At 39.7% G+C, this 21,084-nt stretch overlaps 1 protein-coding gene across 1 annotated transcript; it reads right to left on the reverse strand.

Annotated features, from left to right (window-relative positions):
- Window positions 1–675: 675 nt before the first annotated feature.
- LOC144646216 (uncharacterized) lies at window positions 676–16,973 on the reverse strand. The gene is made up of 11 exons (XM_078505754.1): window positions 16,744–16,973; window positions 13,655–13,780; window positions 12,740–12,835; window positions 12,380–12,493; window positions 11,781–11,885; window positions 8,744–8,869; window positions 7,301–7,396; window positions 6,963–7,076; window positions 6,467–6,571; window positions 1,710–1,874; window positions 676–795 (listed from the first exon to the last, which is right to left on the reverse strand). Exons 1-11 carry the CDS (start codon window positions 16,811–16,813, stop codon window positions 785–787), a joined length of 1,128 nt encoding a protein of 375 aa, XP_078361880.1. The 5' UTR covers window positions 16,814–16,973; the 3' UTR covers window positions 676–784.
- Between the last annotated feature and the right edge of the window lie 4,111 nt (window positions 16,974–21,084).

Here is a 21,084-nt window from a genome sequence, read left to right on the forward strand (position 1 = left end):
AGCTCGAAGTTAACCGTGATGGCCTAGTTAAATTGGCCCTACCAGTCAGTCAACAGCATCGGGCACTTTTGAAGACGATAATAAATTTATCAAACCACAGAAACCTTTTGCACGTTTTGAGTAACTGTCTAAAACTCACACTGTGAGTAACCACTGTTCCAGACAGTTCCAGACTGTAATTTTACTTTGTATACATTTCTATTTTTGTATTTGTAGCTTGGGTATATTTATAGCCCTAAGACTTTAAATTCTCAGTAAACTGTAGATGGCATGAGTCATGCCGAAACATGTCTTTAAAAAGTTGTTTCGTGTTTTTTAAAATAGTTATTAACTTACTAATAGTTCTTTATAAACTTCAGTCGTTATCGTCGTTTCCTTTCAGATCTACAAATTCTTGTTCCTCGCTGATTGAGAAATAGAAAACCTCAGGAAGAACGGCATAAATTTCCTGTTTTAATTAGAACTGCAAGCTTTTTGTCGCGTTGTATTAATGAACAGTTTTAGCTAGTTTTCGTCTTGTGCAAAACACTGACTTGCTTTTATGTAGTAGTTATACGTGAATGGACAACACTTTAATAAAATCTTAGTTTCAGCTGGGTTTTTTTTGTGCTCAGCTGTTACTTTCCACGTTAACCTGCGATCAGGCGTTCTTTTTTTCTTTATGATTTCAGGTTATTTCCACGTCAGACCTCTCGTCCCATCAGTAACTCGTGGACGCAGATGACGGCGAAAGTGGATGCATGTGGTCTTTTCATTCACTTCTTTTCCTCCAGTCACGTAACAATTACTGACGCTCTAGGACACAAATGCAAAGAAAAAACAATTAAAATTATTGAATGATGTTGAAAATAGCTTATGGAGTTACCAATAACCATTTTTCTCGTGGTCGATTGATTTTTGTTGTAAACACTAGAACCGTCAAATTCTCCCACAATGAATAACAGCATAATACGATAGACGATCAAGGAGAATCTCGATGCAGATCTAGACAATCACTGAAAGAAGCAACATATTGATCGAGACCAAAGGTTTCTGTTATGGTTACTTTGAGAGCAATTAACTGTCTGTTATTTTTTGTTACAACTTGAAAAGTCGGTTCAAAAAATCATATCTAGATCATATGAGTATCCTATGAACCAATATAGCCTACGGGATTTGCGACCGAGTGCAAGTGCTGAGTGCTTTGCCCGGGGGGGGGGGACTCGCATATGAAAGTGACGGGGATGCTCGTCGTCTCGCTTAGGGGTGTAAATTTCGGATTTTTGGTCTCGCTTAGCGTGTTCCGGGAAAAACGTCAATATTTTTAGCCATAATGGTCTCGTTTAGGGTTACACACGAAGAAATATACAAATATAAACTCCATTCTTAGTTTTTTGGTATCTTTTAGGGGTCAAGAAAAGCTTGAGCCACACCCAGATTGGTCTCTTTTAGGGGTTCTTTTCAAAATTTCCGACGAGCATCCCCGTCCGTTTCATGTGGGAGTCTCCCCCTCCCCCGGGGTGCTTTGTTTATGGCGAACGGCAGATCGACGTAACCGCGGAGCCGCGAGAAAATTGGGGAGGAGTCGAGTTACTCGCGGTTGCGCCGTGGGTGAGTAACTCCCATGCCAGAATACTGATGTTTTTTTTTGTCCTTATGTATTTCCCACTTTTTTTTTTTGTTTGTACAGTTAACAAGAAAAACCCACTAACGAGACTGATGTCACTTACCATATGCTGAGGCCTTTAGCAATTTTTGTCCCGGTTGACATTTCTTGCACGTCACTGGGCAGCTTACTCTGTACATTTCCACTGTCCGTTTTCCATACCTCAGTGCATCTGATTCACAGAAATCACTCCAATAAATGCACAAGTTTGTATAAAGGTTCCTGCATTCTGGAATGAATAAAAAGAAGAAACCTTAAAAGATTATCTTCAAGCCTTCGTGGTCTCCTTCACTGACTCACAGACATTTTTTAGCTTGTCACGCTTTTCTTTTAGAGAAAAAGAATTCGGGTTTGAAACGATTGCGTGACGAGCCCAAATAGTGTCCGCGTAGCAGGCTACAAAGTGAAGAGAACATGTGCAAAAAAACTTGTGAAAAGCTGAAAACTGACAGATTAATAAGAGGAGCAAAGAAATATTAAAAAATGTAACTTCCAGTGTTAATATAAATAAACATTCTTGGAAACGCTTTGAACCATTTAAAGCCAAGATGTGCAAAAAAACGTGTAGAAAATATTGCTTTGTCCTCTCAAATTCGAGTAGTTGAATGCTTTTTTTATTATTAGTCTGGGAGCAATGGTATTCCCGTGGGAATTTCGTGAAGATTTTTGCCGACTAGTTTAGAAGTGTTAAAGGGAACCTAAGGAACACGATAAATGTTGTCGGCAATCTTGTAACCCGTGCAAAGGCCTTCAGAGGGGAATTGAAAAACATCACCTATTTGGCTTAGCATGAAAACGAGGCTGAATGATGAACTTCAAAAAAATGTGGTATTTATTGGTATTTTAGAATAACTATTAGCAGTTTCGATAGTCTGAGATGTCCAAAAGATTATCTTAACTGATATGGATAGTCTCGATCACGTGACCATGAAATCGAGGCTGCATTTTCTTGTGGTTCATTGAACCTGGAACAGACCTGGAACCATAGTGCCTCCCGTCCCCTCGCCAAACATTTTCCAAGTTATGCCAGTAGGAATCAATGAATATCCCGGCGTTGGGCAATTTAACGAAATTAAAAGGCTTTGCATGGTCTAGTGACGCTAGTAAAAACCGTCTTTTCAATATATGTAATATGTCTACAGACCCTCCCTTCCCCCTCTCAGATTGTAGCAAGTTTTGTGAGTGAACTTTCTACGCATCGCTACAGTCGTCCATTCCTCCTCCCTCTTTTTCCATCTGTAACCATCTGGCTGTGACAACCTAGGACTGCATACTCCGTCGTTGTTAAAAGCGATGATCTGGTAAAGGGCACAGAGAATTGCTTCATAAAGTGCATTCTGCGAACAAATGTAGGTGGTAGCCTGTTCATTTTGCACATCTACCACATGAGGTCTTTATCATCATGAGTCGAGATGTTTGTTCTGAGCTAAAACGTCTGGCAAACATTCTGCTCTATTAGAGCCACTGTCTTCTATTCTGGATACAGCGTCGTTTCAAGACATCCCAAAGCATTAATTACGTCCTTGTCTGTGTATCTGAAGGCTTTTCAGCACGCAGGACTATCAGGAAAAAACCTCCAGTTATATTAGCCTGCGAATACAGCCCCCTTTCATTCGCTCCCGCTACTACGTAGTAGCGGGAGCGAATGAGAGGCTGCTGTATTCGCAGGCTACACATAGCACTGCAATTTTAGCACTGCCAAGAGCGCTAGCAATGGACCCAAGCTCAATTACACGGTGGTTCTGGCCAGCGCCAGTGACTATGAACAGCCTTTGTTACTGTCTGACCTATCAAGGTACTACAGTTCTGCCACAGCGCGTCAACAGCAGGGACTCGCAGTTGCAGTTTAGGCTCTGCTTCCACATTTATTATGTCATCTACGTTATTCTGAGTAGCCGTGTTCATTCTCTGCTGCGATTAACCTCCATGCTTGTAAAGAATTCTCATTAACGAGCTCTTTGCGGAACAATGGAGCATCATACCATAGGGTGCAAACATAGATTTCGGTACCACAGAAAACTTAGATATCGCTGCCTTGATAGCAACCTCAGGTCTGGCTCTTGCATACTATCATTAGTCTTGAAATTCGACCACTTTATCATTGCAAGATACCGGTACTTTGATACCTTTCTGCTTTCTTTCCAAGGAAGACGTTTGCGTTTATTTCTTCTATGACCAGCAGTTCACTATGTTCGAGTGAATTCTGTCTTTAGCAAAGATCTTACAAAGTGCCCTATCTCTCTCACTTTTATGGCAAAGATCAGTCTTCATTGCTTCAGGCATGATCATGACCACTTTGGCTACTACAATTGTAAAGTTCTCTACTCTTTTCTTTAAACGGGTTAGCAAAGTTCCGCATTGTGGTCAACAACCCATCAATAACTATGTCTTCGCGTTGTGAAATAAAAGCTGCATCAGTGAAGACATCCCAGCCATTTGCTTTGCCTTAGGAAAAACTTTGCTCTAGCATTTAGGTTTATAGTGATCCCAATAAGTCCTCCAGCAGCCTTCATGCAACGGTTGATATGAGCGAGAGTAGTATCCCATCCTATCGCGGGCTCTTGTTCACTTCCCTGTAGCCATGAAAAAATTTCTATAGACCTCAAGGCTTCTTTAAGTAATAACAACGGTTTTTTTCTACCATTAATTTTCAACCGGTTTTCACAACGTAGACATAAAAGCAGTCTAGTTTTGAAACGCCTAAGAAACAAAAGTTCAATAAATGATGGATTTTCCTCTTTGTCCACATTCAGAGCCGAAACACTCGCACTTCATTCTATTAGGACATTTTGCAAAATAATGGGTATCTTTGACCTCTTGTTCGGACATTGAGGGAGACCTCTGGCTCGGACATTGAGGGAGACCTCGTCCCACGTATGGACAATAAAATTGTATTGTATTGTATTGTATTATTGTAGTTCACATCCAATAGGTTTCTGTTGCCGCAGTTATTGTTAATTTTAAACTTAACATGTCGTGGTTTTAACAGTTTTAAAACAATAAACGATTATATCATAGTAACTAATATCTAAAAATCTTAATTTGATATTGGAAGTTATCAGTTGTTTCAAAGCTTAGCCAGTCAGAGGAGCTTTTTTTTTAAAAAAAAAACTAGCCCGGCCCCTCAGACCGGGCTTTTTTGGACCTTCTTGGACCGCCCTCGGTCCAAGAAGGACCGAGGGCGACTACGAGTCCCCCTATGTAGCTTCTAGAATAACTTTAAGCAATCACAATGAAGCTAATAGGATGGAAAGTATGTCAGAATATCTATCTTTTGGTATACGTCACGTGGGATGACTACGTGACATCACGTGCAATTACATCACGATGTCAAAACAGCCGCCATATTGGATCCGCCATCTTGGATTTCAAAATTTTTCCAAAACGCAAGAAAGCCACCCAAAATTACTGCAAAGTACTTGAAATCAATAGAACTGTTCTTACCAACCGTAAAACGGTGAAAATATTTGCATTAAAGTTAATTTTCGTTAATAGAAATACGAAAATTACAAATTTGGGAAAACATGCCTGTCAAAATGCCGTTACCATGGTGATGTCAAGTTCCTGACACAACAATCTATCCTACCAAATTATTTTCGGATAAATTTTAGATAAATTCGCACAGTTTGGCAGCGTTTGGTGGAACCCTGAGAAAGTTACAAGTGTTCAAAGTCAGCGCGGGCGTGAAAAGCCCCCTCCCCGGGTCTCAATAGGGCTAAGACCTGTGACCAGTATAATCAGCGCAATCTATAGTATTTTTATCTCATAATTTTAAGGACTAGAAAAACGTCGTCCTAAAATACAAAAAACGGCAATATTTCAACCAATTTAGAGCTTGCGCGAAGCAATTTAGAACTTCAGCCTCGTTTTCATGCTGAGCCACACAAGGCACATTTCAACGCCTCATAGAAACCGTCTGCACGGGTTACAAAAGTGCCGACAACATTTATCGGGTCCCTTAGGCCCTCCACAACACTTTTACACTGGTCGGCAAAAATCTTCACGAAATTCCCACGGAACTTTTTTCAGCGACATTTGCTCCTGGACTATATTACACATGCTTTTTAAACACGAGAATATCCCGCCAGCTGAATAAATTCAGTTGGCTGTAAATTTATGCAAAAACACTTCTTCATCATCCAATCCTAAAAGCGCGGTGAATTTGCACGTGCTTACATCGGACAGTGCACTCATTAGCATTTAACGCTGCCTTCACTGGCGAAACAACTTCGATCGATAAGAATAACTTTCTTTTGCAACGTTGATTGCAGAGAAACAACATATTCGACTCGTTTTCCTCGCCCTGATACTGTGAGCAAAAAAAACGTAAGATACCATTGTGCTTTCCGCTTTTAACGCGATAGTCTTCGAGGACCAGAAGTAGTAAATTAGAGAGTCGACATGGAATTATCCACTGAAAGGTATGGCAAAAGTTCAGTGTATAAGCAAACTTCGCTTTTATGTTTTGAACTTACGACAGTTTTAGAGTGATAGGAAAAGTCTATACCTTGGTAATGATAAATTGCTTGTCGGTTTATTTTCCATTTAGAGCCATTTGACTTCTGTGGTTTTTCGAAAAACTAGCCAAAGGACACGCAAGGGTGACGACATAGGGAAAGATTATTTATGAACACTCGGCGTTTCGGAATAGGTAGGATGGGAATAGTAAGGTGTTACTCGACACAGACAAAGAAAACCGATCAGAGTTAAAAACGATTCCAGATATAACATATGTACCAATTAACTTTACATTTTTTGTGTGTTTAGCGGAGCTTTCACGAAAGGGCTACCGCTTTGATAAGGTACATGATTTGTTCTTACCTCTGCACCCCTCTCCATTTGGTCCCTGCGCTGCTGTTAAGTCCCAACAACAACCGTAAGGAGAATAAACACAATCCGGCACGGCTTGGGCTGCGGCGCGCTCCTCTGAAAAAGGCACACGAACACTTGTCAGTGATCGATATTTACAAAGTGGGTAAAAACTTGATCTAAAGCAATGGAGTTCACAATATTTCCCGCCTTTTTCGTAACATTACGAGTGTGATTCACCCATTTCTAGTGAAGCAGGGCCGTACCTAGGATTTTTTGTCTACGGGGGCAAGTTTTCCTGGCGAGGGCATCTGGGGATCTTTTAGCTTAGTTTTTCTCTTTTTTTCTTTTTCTTTAGTTCCCTTAGTTAGTGGCGGGGTCAACTTCCCCCTGCCCCCCCTCCCCCCCCCCAGGTACGGCCCTGGTAAGTAAAAGGGTTAAGGGCTATGTATTCTAGCAGGTGTCAACCCATGCAAGGTCTTATACATCATGATAGCTTTCAACTTACGGCAAACATCGCAGCTCTTTGGACAGTATTTCTTTCCTTGTACATTACAGGCTCTTGCTTTCGAATATTTTGAGATTCGTCTTCGGCAATAGCTTGGATTACGGTCTTTACACTCTGTTGATGGAACAAAGTTTTTTTAAACAATTTACAACAAAATGTCTCTTATAAATAAATGAACACAAAATGTCGATGCATTCGTATTGCCGATATAGTGATTGTCACGCAACGTTCCATGGCGTTGCGTGACGTTCCAGATCTGCATGTTCTTTTTTGTGTCTCACTTGAAAATCAGTCACAACTTTTCTTAGTGCCAGCAACAATTTATAATATTTACTCACCAGGACAGCCTTCGCCATAATATCCTGTCGCTTCTGTTTTTTTGTCCCAACAACAACCGTATCTGCTGGCAGGAGTAGCACACTTCGGTTTGGGGACTAAAACGAGAAGGTAAAATAAGGGACGGACCATTAGAAAAGTGATGGGGGGATGGGAAAAAAAATCATGCAAGAGAAAATCCCAAGAAAAAAAATTCGGGCAAAGGGAAAGGCAAGAAAAAAAAAGTCATGAGAAAGAAAAGTTCCTGATTAAGCACTTAAAACACCCGTCATTTTACACTTGATGAGATCGACTTTTCGACGAAATATATCAGGAAAAATGCTAAAAATAGCATTTTCGACCCTTGAAATTTCAAAAATTTCCGGGGGAGCATGCCCCCAGAACCCCTACAAACAAACGTCTCCAGGGCTCAACTTCTAGTTTCACTGAAGCAAATTACATTCAGCCTGGCCTCCCGACAAGCAAAACTTTTCTTCCCATACGCAGACAATTTACTTTCTTTTTTTTTTTTTTTTTGAAAAAATTTACTTTCAGGTCTTGCCTTCTATTTGTTGTATAAAAACTTTGACACCAACATTTGTTGGACATTCGATATAAATTGCTGTTGACAAGTGCATAGGGTAAAGAAAACAATCAGTGGTATAAAATCCCAGTGGTATTCTTCAGTAGAAATTGAATATTAAAGTTTCTAATGACGTGGGCAGTTTTCAGATGTATTTCTAGCGATTCCAGAAGGCCCAAATTTAAAAATTTCCCGGGGGAGCATGCCCTCCGGACCCCCCTAGAAGGCTTGTGATCGTATCAACGCTTAGTTGGTGGGCTCTCTCAAGCCGACACTTTTGCAAATGCTCCGGTATACCTTCTACCTTATACACAATACTAATTGACCAGTGCCTAAAGGAATAAATCAATGAATAACAACATTTTGGGGGAAATATTTAAACTATTTAGCAAATGATCATCAAAGCAACATTTGTCAAAAGCATGGTATAAAGTAACAATACATGGTATCAGGTCTAAAAAACTATTTCTCTCAAAAAACCCAAACATTTGCCTAAAAAAAGTTCGAGCAGAGGGTTACACCCGCAAAAAAAATTCCTGCAGAAGCAATGGGCTTAAAAATAAATTCGTGCAAGCCGAAAATCCCCCACCCCCCCCCCCCCATCACTTTTCTAATGGTCCGTCCCTAACTGTTATAAGCCTTCCCAACTATGGTCAACATCTTATTTCTCCCTACAGAATCCAAAAATTGTCACATAGACAGGTAAGAAGAATTAAAAAAAAATCATCAGGCATCAAAATTCTCAGTACGGACAAAGTTTCCCGCCTTTCCTTCTTTCCACCACCTTCTGCGACTTGAAATTTCCTCATAAGAGACTCATTTAGCCAGCCAAGTCAGGCATTACACATGTTACGTGATTCATCTCAATGAAGTGTCTGCTTACCACACTGTTTGCATGTTTGTGCACAGTTATTTTTCATCGACTCCCACTTGCAGCATTCGACGCCCTTGTGGCCATAAACGTTAATGAGATATTTGCACGTGCTAGTCCTCATGCGGTCCTTGCAAACTGTTGACAAAACAAAAAACCAAAATCGTAAATTCCATGTCCCGAAAGTCTGTACGCTTGACCGCCAGTCATCGACACTGTCGGTACTTTTTTGCCGAAAAAATAGATCAAAATCACTGCTGATTTAGCTTACGAACGCTTGTCGCTTTACGCCGTCAAAAAAACGGGAGATAATAAATCCGCCTGCGCTCGTAGGCTTCCATCGCCTCCCCATACAGGAACCGATTAAAACTTGATTTCTAATCCTCATTTTTTTTTCCTCGACAATTACGCATCAGACATGATCATTGGTTTTGACCCTCCACTTAATATTATTTACAAGACATTACTACATGCTGACAAAAGATGAGAAAAAAACAGCAGTGATTTGCCACCGAATTCTCGCGCATTGCTAGTTTTTGTGTTTTGCTGCAGCCGCAATGGCTGCAAGCAAAACACATTGAGAGCTGAAGTTTGTGCCGTAAGTGCCGTAAGGTGTAAGTGCCGTAACAGAGGAGAAATCTGAACTACCGATGTCAATCAAATCCATGAACAAACAAAATCGAAACCAATGAACCGTAGCGCTGATCGCATTCGAAGTTACGGGCCAAAGTATTCGAACGCAAACCACGTTGGACACGTTGGAAAACAGAAAACCGATTTAAAAGTATATCGCATTGGGAAAGAAAACAAACTGTGGCGCGACCACTCCAGTTTTATGAGAAAATTATTCTGCAGTTTTCATCATTTACGAAAAGAGCGAAGACTTGGAACCTCGCCGAAGGTCATAAATATTTTCTCCAAAGGACCGGTTAGTGCACAGTTTGTAAACTTTCGCTTTGAAAATAAACTTACCCTCACCTTGTCTACACTGTCTACAGCATACTAGTACTGTATTAACTCTGAACTTCATATTTTAAAATAAAATGTATGAACGTGTAACTTGTCACGCAAAGACAGCTGGTAGGCTGCACCGCTAATTGTAGCTGTATTCGAGCTATATAAAAGACAGCTAGAAACGAATTAATACTAGTAACATCACAATGGGAAAGAAACTAATTCAGTGGTTCACACCGTCGAAAACAAAGAAATATTAAAGGAAGTTCTCATTCACCAGATTCACTGCATCAGATGCAACATTCGTCAGTTCGTGTTTAAATGCGTGGCGACCAGTTTGTTTACTAGTTATTAAAAAATAATACGGTCTTCATTTAATAAACAGTTCATCCTTAAATTTCAGCTTTTCTACGACTGACAGGTAGGTACTATAGTATAAGCCCCGCTAAAATAGCTGGAAAGGGAAAGTTTTTTGAAAAATGAATTTTTGACTGCCAGACGCGCTGGCGCCACATGTTTATTTTGTGAAGATTAATTAAACGCCGTGAAAAATAGAATTTGATGTCCAGCGAGCCACTGCATCTTCGGCTACGCAGTCCTCAGTGAATCCTCCAACTTCACAAATTTCTAAAACTTTAAGAAAACGAACTTTCGCAGAATCAAAAATTGGTCCTTATCGATCTTCCGATCTTGTTGTGAAGACACTGAAATTCGACGAGTGTTCATGCGTGAAGGGATGACTGACGAATGATAATAATTATTTGTAAACTTTCGCTTTCAAAATGAACTTTGCGTTACGTTCAACGCCGTCTTTCTGTTGTTGTACGCCGGTGCGCGTGCGATTATTTATAATTTCTGAATTTTGATCAGTAAAATTATCAGGATTGAATTAACACAAAGTGACTACAATATAGTGCAATTATTAACCTGCACACAAGTGACAGACAATAAAAGACGTTGGATTTCAATCTCGACTCACTTGTCTTTCATCAACATGTTCCCTAAGACTTTGCTCTAGCAGCAAAACACATGGACCCATTGGGGCCCTATTTTTTAATCAGCTGTAAGTCAGAGTAGTTATATATCCACAAAAACTTGTCAAACATTAACGAATTGGACTCTTTGCAACCACAGAATTTATTTACGCGCAGTTCAACATGTTCAATTGACGTGAACAGGCTTGAGTGGAAATATAAAAAATAGTTCGCATTCATGTTCTTGGCGGAAATTATTTTTTGCATGTCCCGAATTTCAGAGTTCACCTAATTTACATTTATTCTCTTCCAGCATTGTTGACGGTTTCTATTCCCAAGTCGGAAATCAAGATTGGTTGAAAAAGAAAAAGTATCATTGAGTTGATGGACGCTTTTATTTTTATTTTTTATTTTTATTATTATTATTTTATTGTGTGTGGTTAATCATTTTGTTTGTTTTGAGCATTTGAGCAATGAATAGCTTGGATATCTTTAATTTGATAAATACTTCCTGTTATATATTTAGCGTACCTGTCTGTACGTCTGGCTCATCTAAGTCTTGGATTATTCGCATAGTTTACTAAAACTTTTCTAGAATTTTCTTCAATCAGCAACTTTGTGAATAACCTTTGCTCCAAAGAGTCAGTGGTCAGGGAATTTGATTTTTTTTTTCATTGGAACCTGTTGTGTTTTTCTCATTTTGTCTAGTTTTTCTTACTCCAGTGTACATGTGTTACGATGACTTGGCACCACTTATATCTCGGTAGATATCTGATTATATATGCGTGTTTAATAGCACGGCATGTGTTGTACTTTTGTGGTTTGACCGCTTCACAGGCAAGGCAAAAAACTAAATAGTTTACTGTCGTGCATTCAAATTATTTCCTAAAATCCTTACTGACCCATGCGTTATCTCACTACAAATCGCATATTACGCGCGGAACAAGTCTTTTTTTTATTTATTTTTTTTTGGGAACAAGTCTTTTAATAAAGGTATTGCGCTTGAAGCAATAGACTTAAAGTTACGTTCGAAGCGTGAGATTAAAATAACAAGATTCTTTGTGTATACGGCCTTTCACAAAGTATCTACTGCTTTAATAAGGTACATTATTTGTTCTTACCTCTGCACCCCTCTCCATTTGGCCCCTGGGCTGCTGTTAAGTCCCAACAGCAACCGTAAGGAGAATGAACACAATCTGGCACAGCTTGGGCTGCGGCGCGCTCCTCTGAAAAGGCACACGAACACTGGTTAGTAAATGATATTTACAAAGTGGGTACAAACTTGATCTAAAGCAATGGGCCGGAGGTAACCGCAATATTTCCCGCCTTTTTCAGTCTCAATGTTACGTGCCTGATACTACCCTCCCCCACCTCTGGGGAGGCAGGGATTCCTATACTACACTATACGGAAAGGCTCCACACAAAAAGTACCTTTTTTGTAAAAGGGTAGGGACTCGTCATTTTCCACGGAAGATGAACGAGAGGGCTACTTCTTCGGTCAAAAATGGTATATAAAAGGGTACATTTTGGTACCCGTCTCACACTTCATTGAGTACCGCCTCTCCTGGTTATGGGTAATATATTCCAGCAACCTATCGTTTATTTCACCGCCAATAAGCCAATCAAGCGCTCGGATTGCAAATCGTGGATAAACACCCAGTTTTTTTCGGATCTCTTCAATTTTTTTTAGACGCACTGGTTCATTTTATGTTCAACTTACTGCAAACATCGCAGCTCTTTGGACAGTATTTCTCTCCTTGTACATTACAAGCTCTTGCTTCAGAAAATCTTGAGATTCGTCTTTGGCAATAGCTTGGATAACGGTCTTTACACTCTGTTGATGGAACAATTTAAAAAAATAGCATTTTACTACAAAGGAACTCCTGTACAAAGAAATTTCTTGTTCGTTCCAAAATGGCAAAAATATAAATGAACACAACATGTAGATGCATTCGTTTTGCCGCTTAAGTGATTGTCAAGCAACGTTCCATACCGTGCTTTTCTTTCTGTACGTAGATTACATAAAAATCAGTCCGACAACTTTTCTTAGTGCCAGCAACAATTTATAATTTTAACTCACCGGGACAGCCTTCGCCATAATATCCTGTCGCTTCTGTTATCTTGTCCCAGCAACAACCGTATTTGCTGGCACGAGTTGAACACTTCGATTTGGGTTCTGAAACAAGAAGGTGTAATTACTGTTACAGTCAACTCCCGCCTTGCGGACACCGGCTCGCTATAACGAACACCCCGTTAAAACGGACAGAAGTTGAAGACCCGGAGAATAAGAATTACTCACTGAAACCTACTCTCGCTACTGCGGACTTTTTTTATTACGGACTCCAAATTATGGTCCCGAAGGTGTCCTTTATATAGGGAGGTCACTGTACAACCCTTTCCTAATAAAATTTCTCCCTTTAACATTCAATCATTGCCAAGTAGACGGAAAGCAAGAATATAGAAAATCGTCAGCCATCAAAATTCTTAGTACGGACATTTTTGTACAGTTATGATCTGTGTAATCTACATTAGTTCATTGTTTTCCATATCTGTTTTGTACATTCGTTTTCGTACTCGTCCGCTCCGCACTGCCATTCTAAGCGCTGCTAACAAGATCAATATTTTGAATTTTACGTGCGTTGACAGAATCGCCAAAAAAGCACGAGTCGCCCTATTTAAATGTTTTCCCTTATTTTTCTTGATTTTTTTTATTCACACAAATAAGCTCTTCGCCACGCGCAGTTCCGCACTTGAAACTAGTCTAACACCGTCTTCCTTGGGATTGTTTTGATATTTGTATTTATTATTTTATGTTTCATTACACCTAACTTGTCTGCGGGGAATGATGGAAGGGAAGGAGAGAAGGGAGAGAGTCTCCCGTCTTTCTTCCTTCCCGCCATCCTTCGCGTCTTGAAATTTTCTCATAAGAGACGTTTGTGGACAAGTCAGCCGTTACACATGTTACGTGATTGATATCAATGAAATGTCTGCTTACCACACTCTTTACATGTTTGAGCACAGTTTGTTTTCATCGACTTCCACTTGCAACATTCGACGCTTTTTTGGTGATAAACATCAATGAGATATTTGCACAGGCTTGTTCTCAAGCGGTCCTTGCATACTGAGGACAAAACAAAACAAAAACAAAAATCGTAAATTCACCGGGTTTAGCCTGCGAATTACGCCTGTTGTTTAACGCAGTCAAAACAAATGGCGATAAAAATCCGTGGACCTCCGTTGGTTTCGCTGGAAGGATTAAAAACATACCACAACCTTTAAAATAACAGTTAAAGTCCGCTATGCGTACATGTGTGGACTTCCATTATGAATTATTTCACTGTACATGTAAGCACTGAAATCTAAGTTGACAGTCATTTGGAATATCGACTCACGAGTGAACAACTTAGGCCCGGTTCAGACGCCGATCTTTTCATGAGCCGAACCTAATTCCTTGAATTAAGTACATGAAAAGATCGGCGTCTGAATCAAATTAGAACGGCTATTTCAATTTGGAACGGCTCACCCGTTCTTCCCGCCTGGCTTGGCCGAGAATTTCGCCTGTGGAACGCCTTTGGAACGGCTTTGATTCAGACGCCGTACTTTTCATGAGCCGATCCCAATTCATAAATTATTATAATGTATTTTGCCATGTATTTATAATTCATATTTATATTATAATGTATTTTGTATTAGGAACGGCCTCGGAACGGCCAAAAAGTACGGCGTCTGAATCAAGAGGCGTACTTTTGTCAATTTGGGTCGGCCCAAATTCGAATTGAGTTCGTCTCATGAAAAGTACGGCGTCTCAACCGGACCTTAAAGTTTGCAGTCGAATAATTCGAGGCACGAGACGAGAAAACAAAGAACTTATAAATCGATTACATGTAATTTTTCACAAGACTGTTAGAAGAAAACAAGTACCCTTCACTTCGTTTCAAGGAACACCTTAAGTTGCCGTTGCCGTTTTTTGGGATGTCACGCAATGCTCCAACACTAACAAAATTGGCGTTCTGTCCGCCAACAAATTTCAGACGTCTCTCTCTGGTCGCCTGCTCCTGAAATTCAGGCTACCAACACAGGTGAATAAGTCTGCACTGACTTTTAATGATGTTACCCTAAACACGAGAACTTGACGGCTAAAAACATCGGTGTTCTGCAACTAAACACCCTAAATACTATCAAAATCAGTATTCAGAAAAAGACCGTGACTTTCCCGTCCCGTTCATATCCCCCCCCCCCCCCCACCGTCACGTAGTTTACGACAGATGACATTTTTTCATGGAAATAAAATCCCAAAATCCTAAAAAAGCTAGTTTTTGAGACCAAAAGCCTACCCTTACCGCTAACAAGAAAGGATACTTATATTCATTCAAAAACAAATGTTGCGTGCAAGCACGTGAACTGTCTCAGATCGCCTGTGTAAACAACTCATCGATAAACTTATTTTCTTTATTCAATGCGTTGCTGCCGTTTTATAACCTTTCTGGAAAAAGCACGTTTCAATAAGCTTTCACTAATGTATAGTTTCTTAGTAGCTTGCCTAGAAAGGCAGAGTAATATTTTTTTCTTCAAGAAATATTCACTGTTCTTTAATTTTCGAGTCGGTGGTTTGAGGAGCGGCAAAGGACTCAATTTCAACCAACAATTAAATTATTTTGTCGCACAGTTTCAATATGCAAATTTTACGATTTGGTGTTATTTTTATACTTTAAGGACAATGTTTTTGGGCAGTTCTGAATTCGACATCATTCATGACTTGAGAGCCAAATGGAGTATGTAAATTATATTCCGGAGCCCAAGACATGTAAAACAACATGATCATCGAGCTTGTTTTGATGACTCATTGCGCATTCATGCTGTGTGTATTTTCGGCAACCGATGGTGTTTCGCCCTTTTCACATTTGACCCACATTTGAACACGGAGAAATATCCTCCTTCCTGAAAGAGTTTCATCCTTTTAACACGGAGAGTTACCTGTGCCTCTATAAATACGAGTTTCTTCTTTTTCAAATTAAAGGAAATTCACTTCGACTCTTCGCGAACACTCTCTTTTAGGCAGTTGATTCCTTAACTCGCGGCGCCGCTTTTACGAGACAGTCGAGACCTTACACTTGCCACAAGACGACTCTTTTGAGCGACAAAGTCGCTTCTAGATTCAGGAATAAATTGCGACTTACTCGATACTGATCGAATAGTTCACTGCCTTGACTGCTAATTACATCTCACCGAAACTACGGATTCTCCGAACACTATCGAATCCTTCCGTAAGCACTTAATTGAATTACGGAAAGTGACCCCCCAATCGGAAAAAAACTGCATGATAACAATGTGTGGAAATCCACACAAAAACTAGTTGAAGACAATTGTCCTGACCTGCAAGCGGATAAAAATATTTTTGTCCCTCTCTCCCTCTACTCGATGTTGTTACATGAGGTTTGCGGTTCGACAGGCTTTGTTTTGAAAACACAACACTGCAGCATTAACAACATTGAAATGGAGAGAGGGGAATTGCAAAAATGAACTATGTTAGGTAAATTTGTGGAAATTTGCGAAGTGTTTGAACAGTTTTGTCCAAGATTGCAGCTAACCAATCATAACTTGTCTTCTAATCCGAAAATTTATTTCATCTTTCGTCGACGACTATGTATTAGACTCGATCACTGGTGTTGACCCTTCACCTTGTAATATCAAGGAAGCACTACAACAGACACGAACTGAATAAAGAAATCAGCAACTAATTAAGTAGTAATGTGATTTGTTTCCGAATTGTCGTTGTTAACTTTTAATCAGTATTTATATTTTGAACTGTAATTGCACTTGTCAAATATGGCACATTTCCTTCCCATTTCACTTTAGGTCTGTTTAACGTAAACTAGAGTTCAAAAACGCTTTAGGAGTCTTGAAAAACTGTCCGAAACAAAAGGAATACTTGCAGAATCAAAAAATCTACATCCCTAATTCAGCACTTTGTTTACTTTTTACTTAAGACGACTATAAGGAATTAGTCTCTTTGAAACTTTCCTCTTCATAAGCTAGTACATTGATGAAAATTGATTGAAGTTTTAACGAAAAAATACTACTCACTGGTATCACCAAATGTTGTGCAGTAAACAGCGAGGACGAATAAAATTATCAACAACATTGATGTTTTCATCTTCGGTTTGATTGAGACAACGGTATTTCTTGAACTATGCTTCTGTATTTTTTCTTTGTCTGTTTCAAATATGATATTAGTTGATTTAATTCCGACCACTGAATTTATTTACGAGCTGTTCAACACGTTTTATTGACGTAAACAAGCGTGAGCGAAATACGAGACCTATGCCCGGTCGGAATGTTATGCCTGCTTCTTTGTGGTCAGTGTTGCTAGAATTTCTATTTTGAGTGTTTTTTTTTATTCGCCAGTATTAACCGCTTCCCGTTATTTTATTTTTAGGTTCACATTGTTCCGAGAGGCGAAATTATTCATGTTTTTGTATGTTTTCCGAACAGGACAGGACGTATTGAGCGAAGTCATCAAAATTTTGCTGTTTCTATAGGCCTTATCACAGTTTTCGACGCCATCTTGACGAGTACTAGGCAAAGCGGGTAGAAATTGAAGTATTGTATGGGAATCCGACGGCAAATGTCTTTTACAAAAATTGAATTCTGGACAACTTATGAATTGTAAAGTTAAGATACTACGCAAAAGTTTTTATTTGCTGGGTTTGAAGGATGTAGCTGGGCTTTAGAAAGCGTTCAGTTACCTTTTAATTTTTCGTGCATTTGTCAATAATTTTTTCTGCGAACCGCGTCGATCATGCGGAAAAAATACATACAAAAAATAAAAACGTAACTAAACGCTTTCTAGCCCAGCTACATCCTTTAAACTCGATACTAAGTTTTTCAAAGGCTGTTTCGTGGCAAGCTAAGGGCATTAACGATTGTTCCAACATTCTCAGCGAGATCGACTTAAACAAAATCGTTCGGTTCTGCATCTCCTGGCTTCTTAAATGAACCCAGACCCCCTTTTAAAAAGTATTCATTCCCGACCGACCGACCCACCATCACAAGAGACGGGGCGAACGAAACGAAACATTTTATTGGGATGGCCTTAATCCGATTTGATTTGTTTTGAACAATGAATAGCTTGGATATCTTTGATTAATACTTCCTGTTACATATCCAGTGTAGCTGTATGGCTCACTTAAGTGTTTCATTGATTACTCTCACAGTATACCAAAACTTCTCTTGAATGTTCTACAGAAACTTTGTAAATCACTCCTGCTCCTAAGAGTGCATTTGATTTTTTCTTTGAAAAAATTTCTCTGTAACAGTTGTGGTTTCCTCGTTTTCTCTGATTCCAAGCGTGTTATGGTGACTTCGCACTACTCAGTTATTTCGCGAGAGATATCTGCCTAGTTAGCGAGTATATACGTGTGTTTATCGCATGTGCAGTACTTTTGTGGTTTGACCGCTTCACAGACAAAGCAATCAACTAAATAGTTTACTGTCGTGCATTCAAATCATTTCCTAATAAAATCCTTCCTAGTGTTCATGTGTTATCTCACTATAAATAGCATATTAACGTCCGCCCAAGATATTTCGCGGTACAGGACTTTTAATTATACGGTATTGCACTTAAAGCAATGGACTTAATTTAAGTTCGAAGCGTGAGATTAAAATAACAAGATTCCTTCCGTACAATACTGCACCGATTTTCTTTGATCTTGATTAATGTCCATCATTGCTTTTAACCCGGTGGCTAATTCAAAATGATTTCTTTAATGCATGGTTATTCTCTTTAATACGACTGTAGAAACGTGGTTCTGTTCAGTTGTTAGAAATTAATTTGCGTGACAGGAAAGAGCTAGAAGGGCGTGTCAAGGAGTTGACCCTTTTTTCTCAGCTCTAGAAAGATCTTAGAGAGTCATGGTAAAAAAGAACGTAACAAGCACTCTTAACCGTCTACATGAAAAAGTTTGAAAAAGATTAGCTCCAAAGAAAAAAAGGTTTTCCCAATAGTGTTAATTTGAATGGTCTCATTTTCAGATTTCGTTCACAGACTGCAGAAAACAAAAACGTGACAACATGGTGTCATTGCATTTTTTTCGCTTGAACTGCTTCCCTGCAAAGTTTAATCCTAGATCCTTAGTAATCTTTAGCAAACTAATGCTTCTTACCTTCTAAAACCCTCAAATATGTTATGGCATCTTTGGCCGGATATGGTGCGAACATGCGATGTGGTTAAATACTGCTGAGCTTGCTAAGAACGAGACTGTGTGGGCGTACGTGTTGGAAGTCATCAAAAAGACACCTGAATTTCTCGTGCCATGCGTGAGGCTAGATAAAGCCGCAGGCTTCGAAATTTGAACTCCACCTTCTGACTGTGACGATTTGGTTTAATACGTGTAAAGGGCAGCGTTCGTAAGTTTTTACGAAATAAATAATGCACAAGATCAGCTGAAAATTTTTCCAGCTAGTGATAGCAGACCCGCAATTCGTGACATCTTGAGTCAGTATTCTGAGGTTCAATTAAAGATAAAAATATGTAAAAGGCCGCAGACAAGAGAATTTCTTTGGTTAAGCATAAGCAAAAAGAAAGAAAAAAACTGTGATGTTATATAGTTTTCACTAAAGATGCTGAGGAATTGAATTCATCACAGGCTCCTTTTCTGGTTTAGACTAGTTGAGCGTACCGAAAAATAAACAAACTTACCGCGAGGGCTTTTAGAGTTGGCGTTGTGAAGAAGATAATAAACATGGGATTAGAAGGAGCTCGGAGAAGCACCAAAATCAAACACAAACAAATTAATATGAAAATGTACCACGAGGTCAATATGCTGCCCTCAGATAACATGAATTCCATAAGGAACACACCACCAAAGTAAGACATAACAATATGGCACGAGGTCAATATGCTGTCCTCAGATAACATGAGTTCGATAAGGAGCTCACAACCCAAGTTAGACATAACAATCTACCACGAGGCCAATACCCTGGCCTTAGATAACAGGAGTTCCATCAGAAACTCACCAACCAAGTAAGACATAATAGGCTAGAGCGAGGTCAATATTCCGCCCTCAGATAACATGAGTTCCATAAGGAACTCACCAAAAAAATAAGACATAATAATCTACCACGAGGTCAATATGCTGCCCTGAGATAACATAAGTTCCATTAAGAAGTTACGACCAAAGAAAGACATAACAATGTGGCTCCAGGTTAATATGCTGCCCTCAGATAACATGAGTTCCATAAGGAACTCACAACCCAAGCAAGACACAATAATCTACCACGAGGTTACTATGCTGCCCTCACTTGAACATGATTCCCATAAGGAACTCAGCATCCAAGTAAGACATACAGCCTGTAAGACATAGTAATCTACCACGAGGTCAATATGCTGCCCTTAGATAACATGAGTTCCAAATAAAGGCAACGTAAAGGAACTCACCACCCAAGTGAGACGTAATAATCTAGAACGAGGTCAATACACTGCTCTCAGATAACATCAGTTCCATAACTTGAGGAACTCACAACCGAAGTACGACATAATAATCTACCACGAGGTTAATATGCTGCCCTCAGATGATATAAGTTCCATACGAAACTCGCCACCCAAGTAAATCATAATGATCTAGCACGAGGTTAATGTGCTGCCTCCAAATAACATGAGTTCCACAAGAAACTCACTACTCAAGTAAGGCAAAATAATTTAGAACGGGGTAAAAGTGTGGTAAATATGCTGCTCTCAGATAACATAAGTTCCATAACGAACTCACAACCCAAGTTAGACATAATAATCTAGAGCGAGGTCAATATGCTGAGATATTATGAGTTCTATAAGGAACTCACCGCCCAAGTAGAACAAAAAAAATCTACCACGAGGTTAATATGCTGCCCTCAGATAACATGAATTCCATAAGGAACTCACCACCGAAGTAAGACATAATAATCTACCACGATAATAATCTACCCTCTTCCCAACTCCCCCTCCCTCCCCTTTCGACGCCTGCTACGCAGGCTAACGCTTGTGTTAATTAAAGGCTGGTTCTCATATGATCGCCCCGATCGTCTCTGTCGCTTCTGTCGTTTGCAAATTCTGAGGCGATCGTAGGCGATCGAAGCGATTGGAAGCGATCAGGGGGTTCTCATATGATCGCCCCGATCGTCTGGTATATGCAAAATTGGGTTAATCAACTAAGATAATAATTCATGATTTTTCTTTGTTCCCGCATATGAATATTCGATTTTATTCCGATCGACGCACGTGTGTTTTTTCAAAACTCCGATATCGCTTATGGCAGCCTTCGATGCAAAGGCAAAATTCGTGGCCTCCTATCTTCTCATTATTGCAGTTTTACGGCGAAGAAGCAAAAGGGAGGCCAAACGGAAAAATAGTTCTGGGTAATACTGATGCCCCATGGGACAGTTTGGATCGCC

This window comes from Oculina patagonica, chromosome 3, assembly GCF_052425735.1.
Source record: "Oculina patagonica isolate OP01 chromosome 3, crgOcupat, whole genome shotgun sequence".
Lineage (NCBI taxonomy): Eukaryota > Metazoa > Cnidaria > Anthozoa > Scleractinia > Oculinidae > Oculina > Oculina patagonica.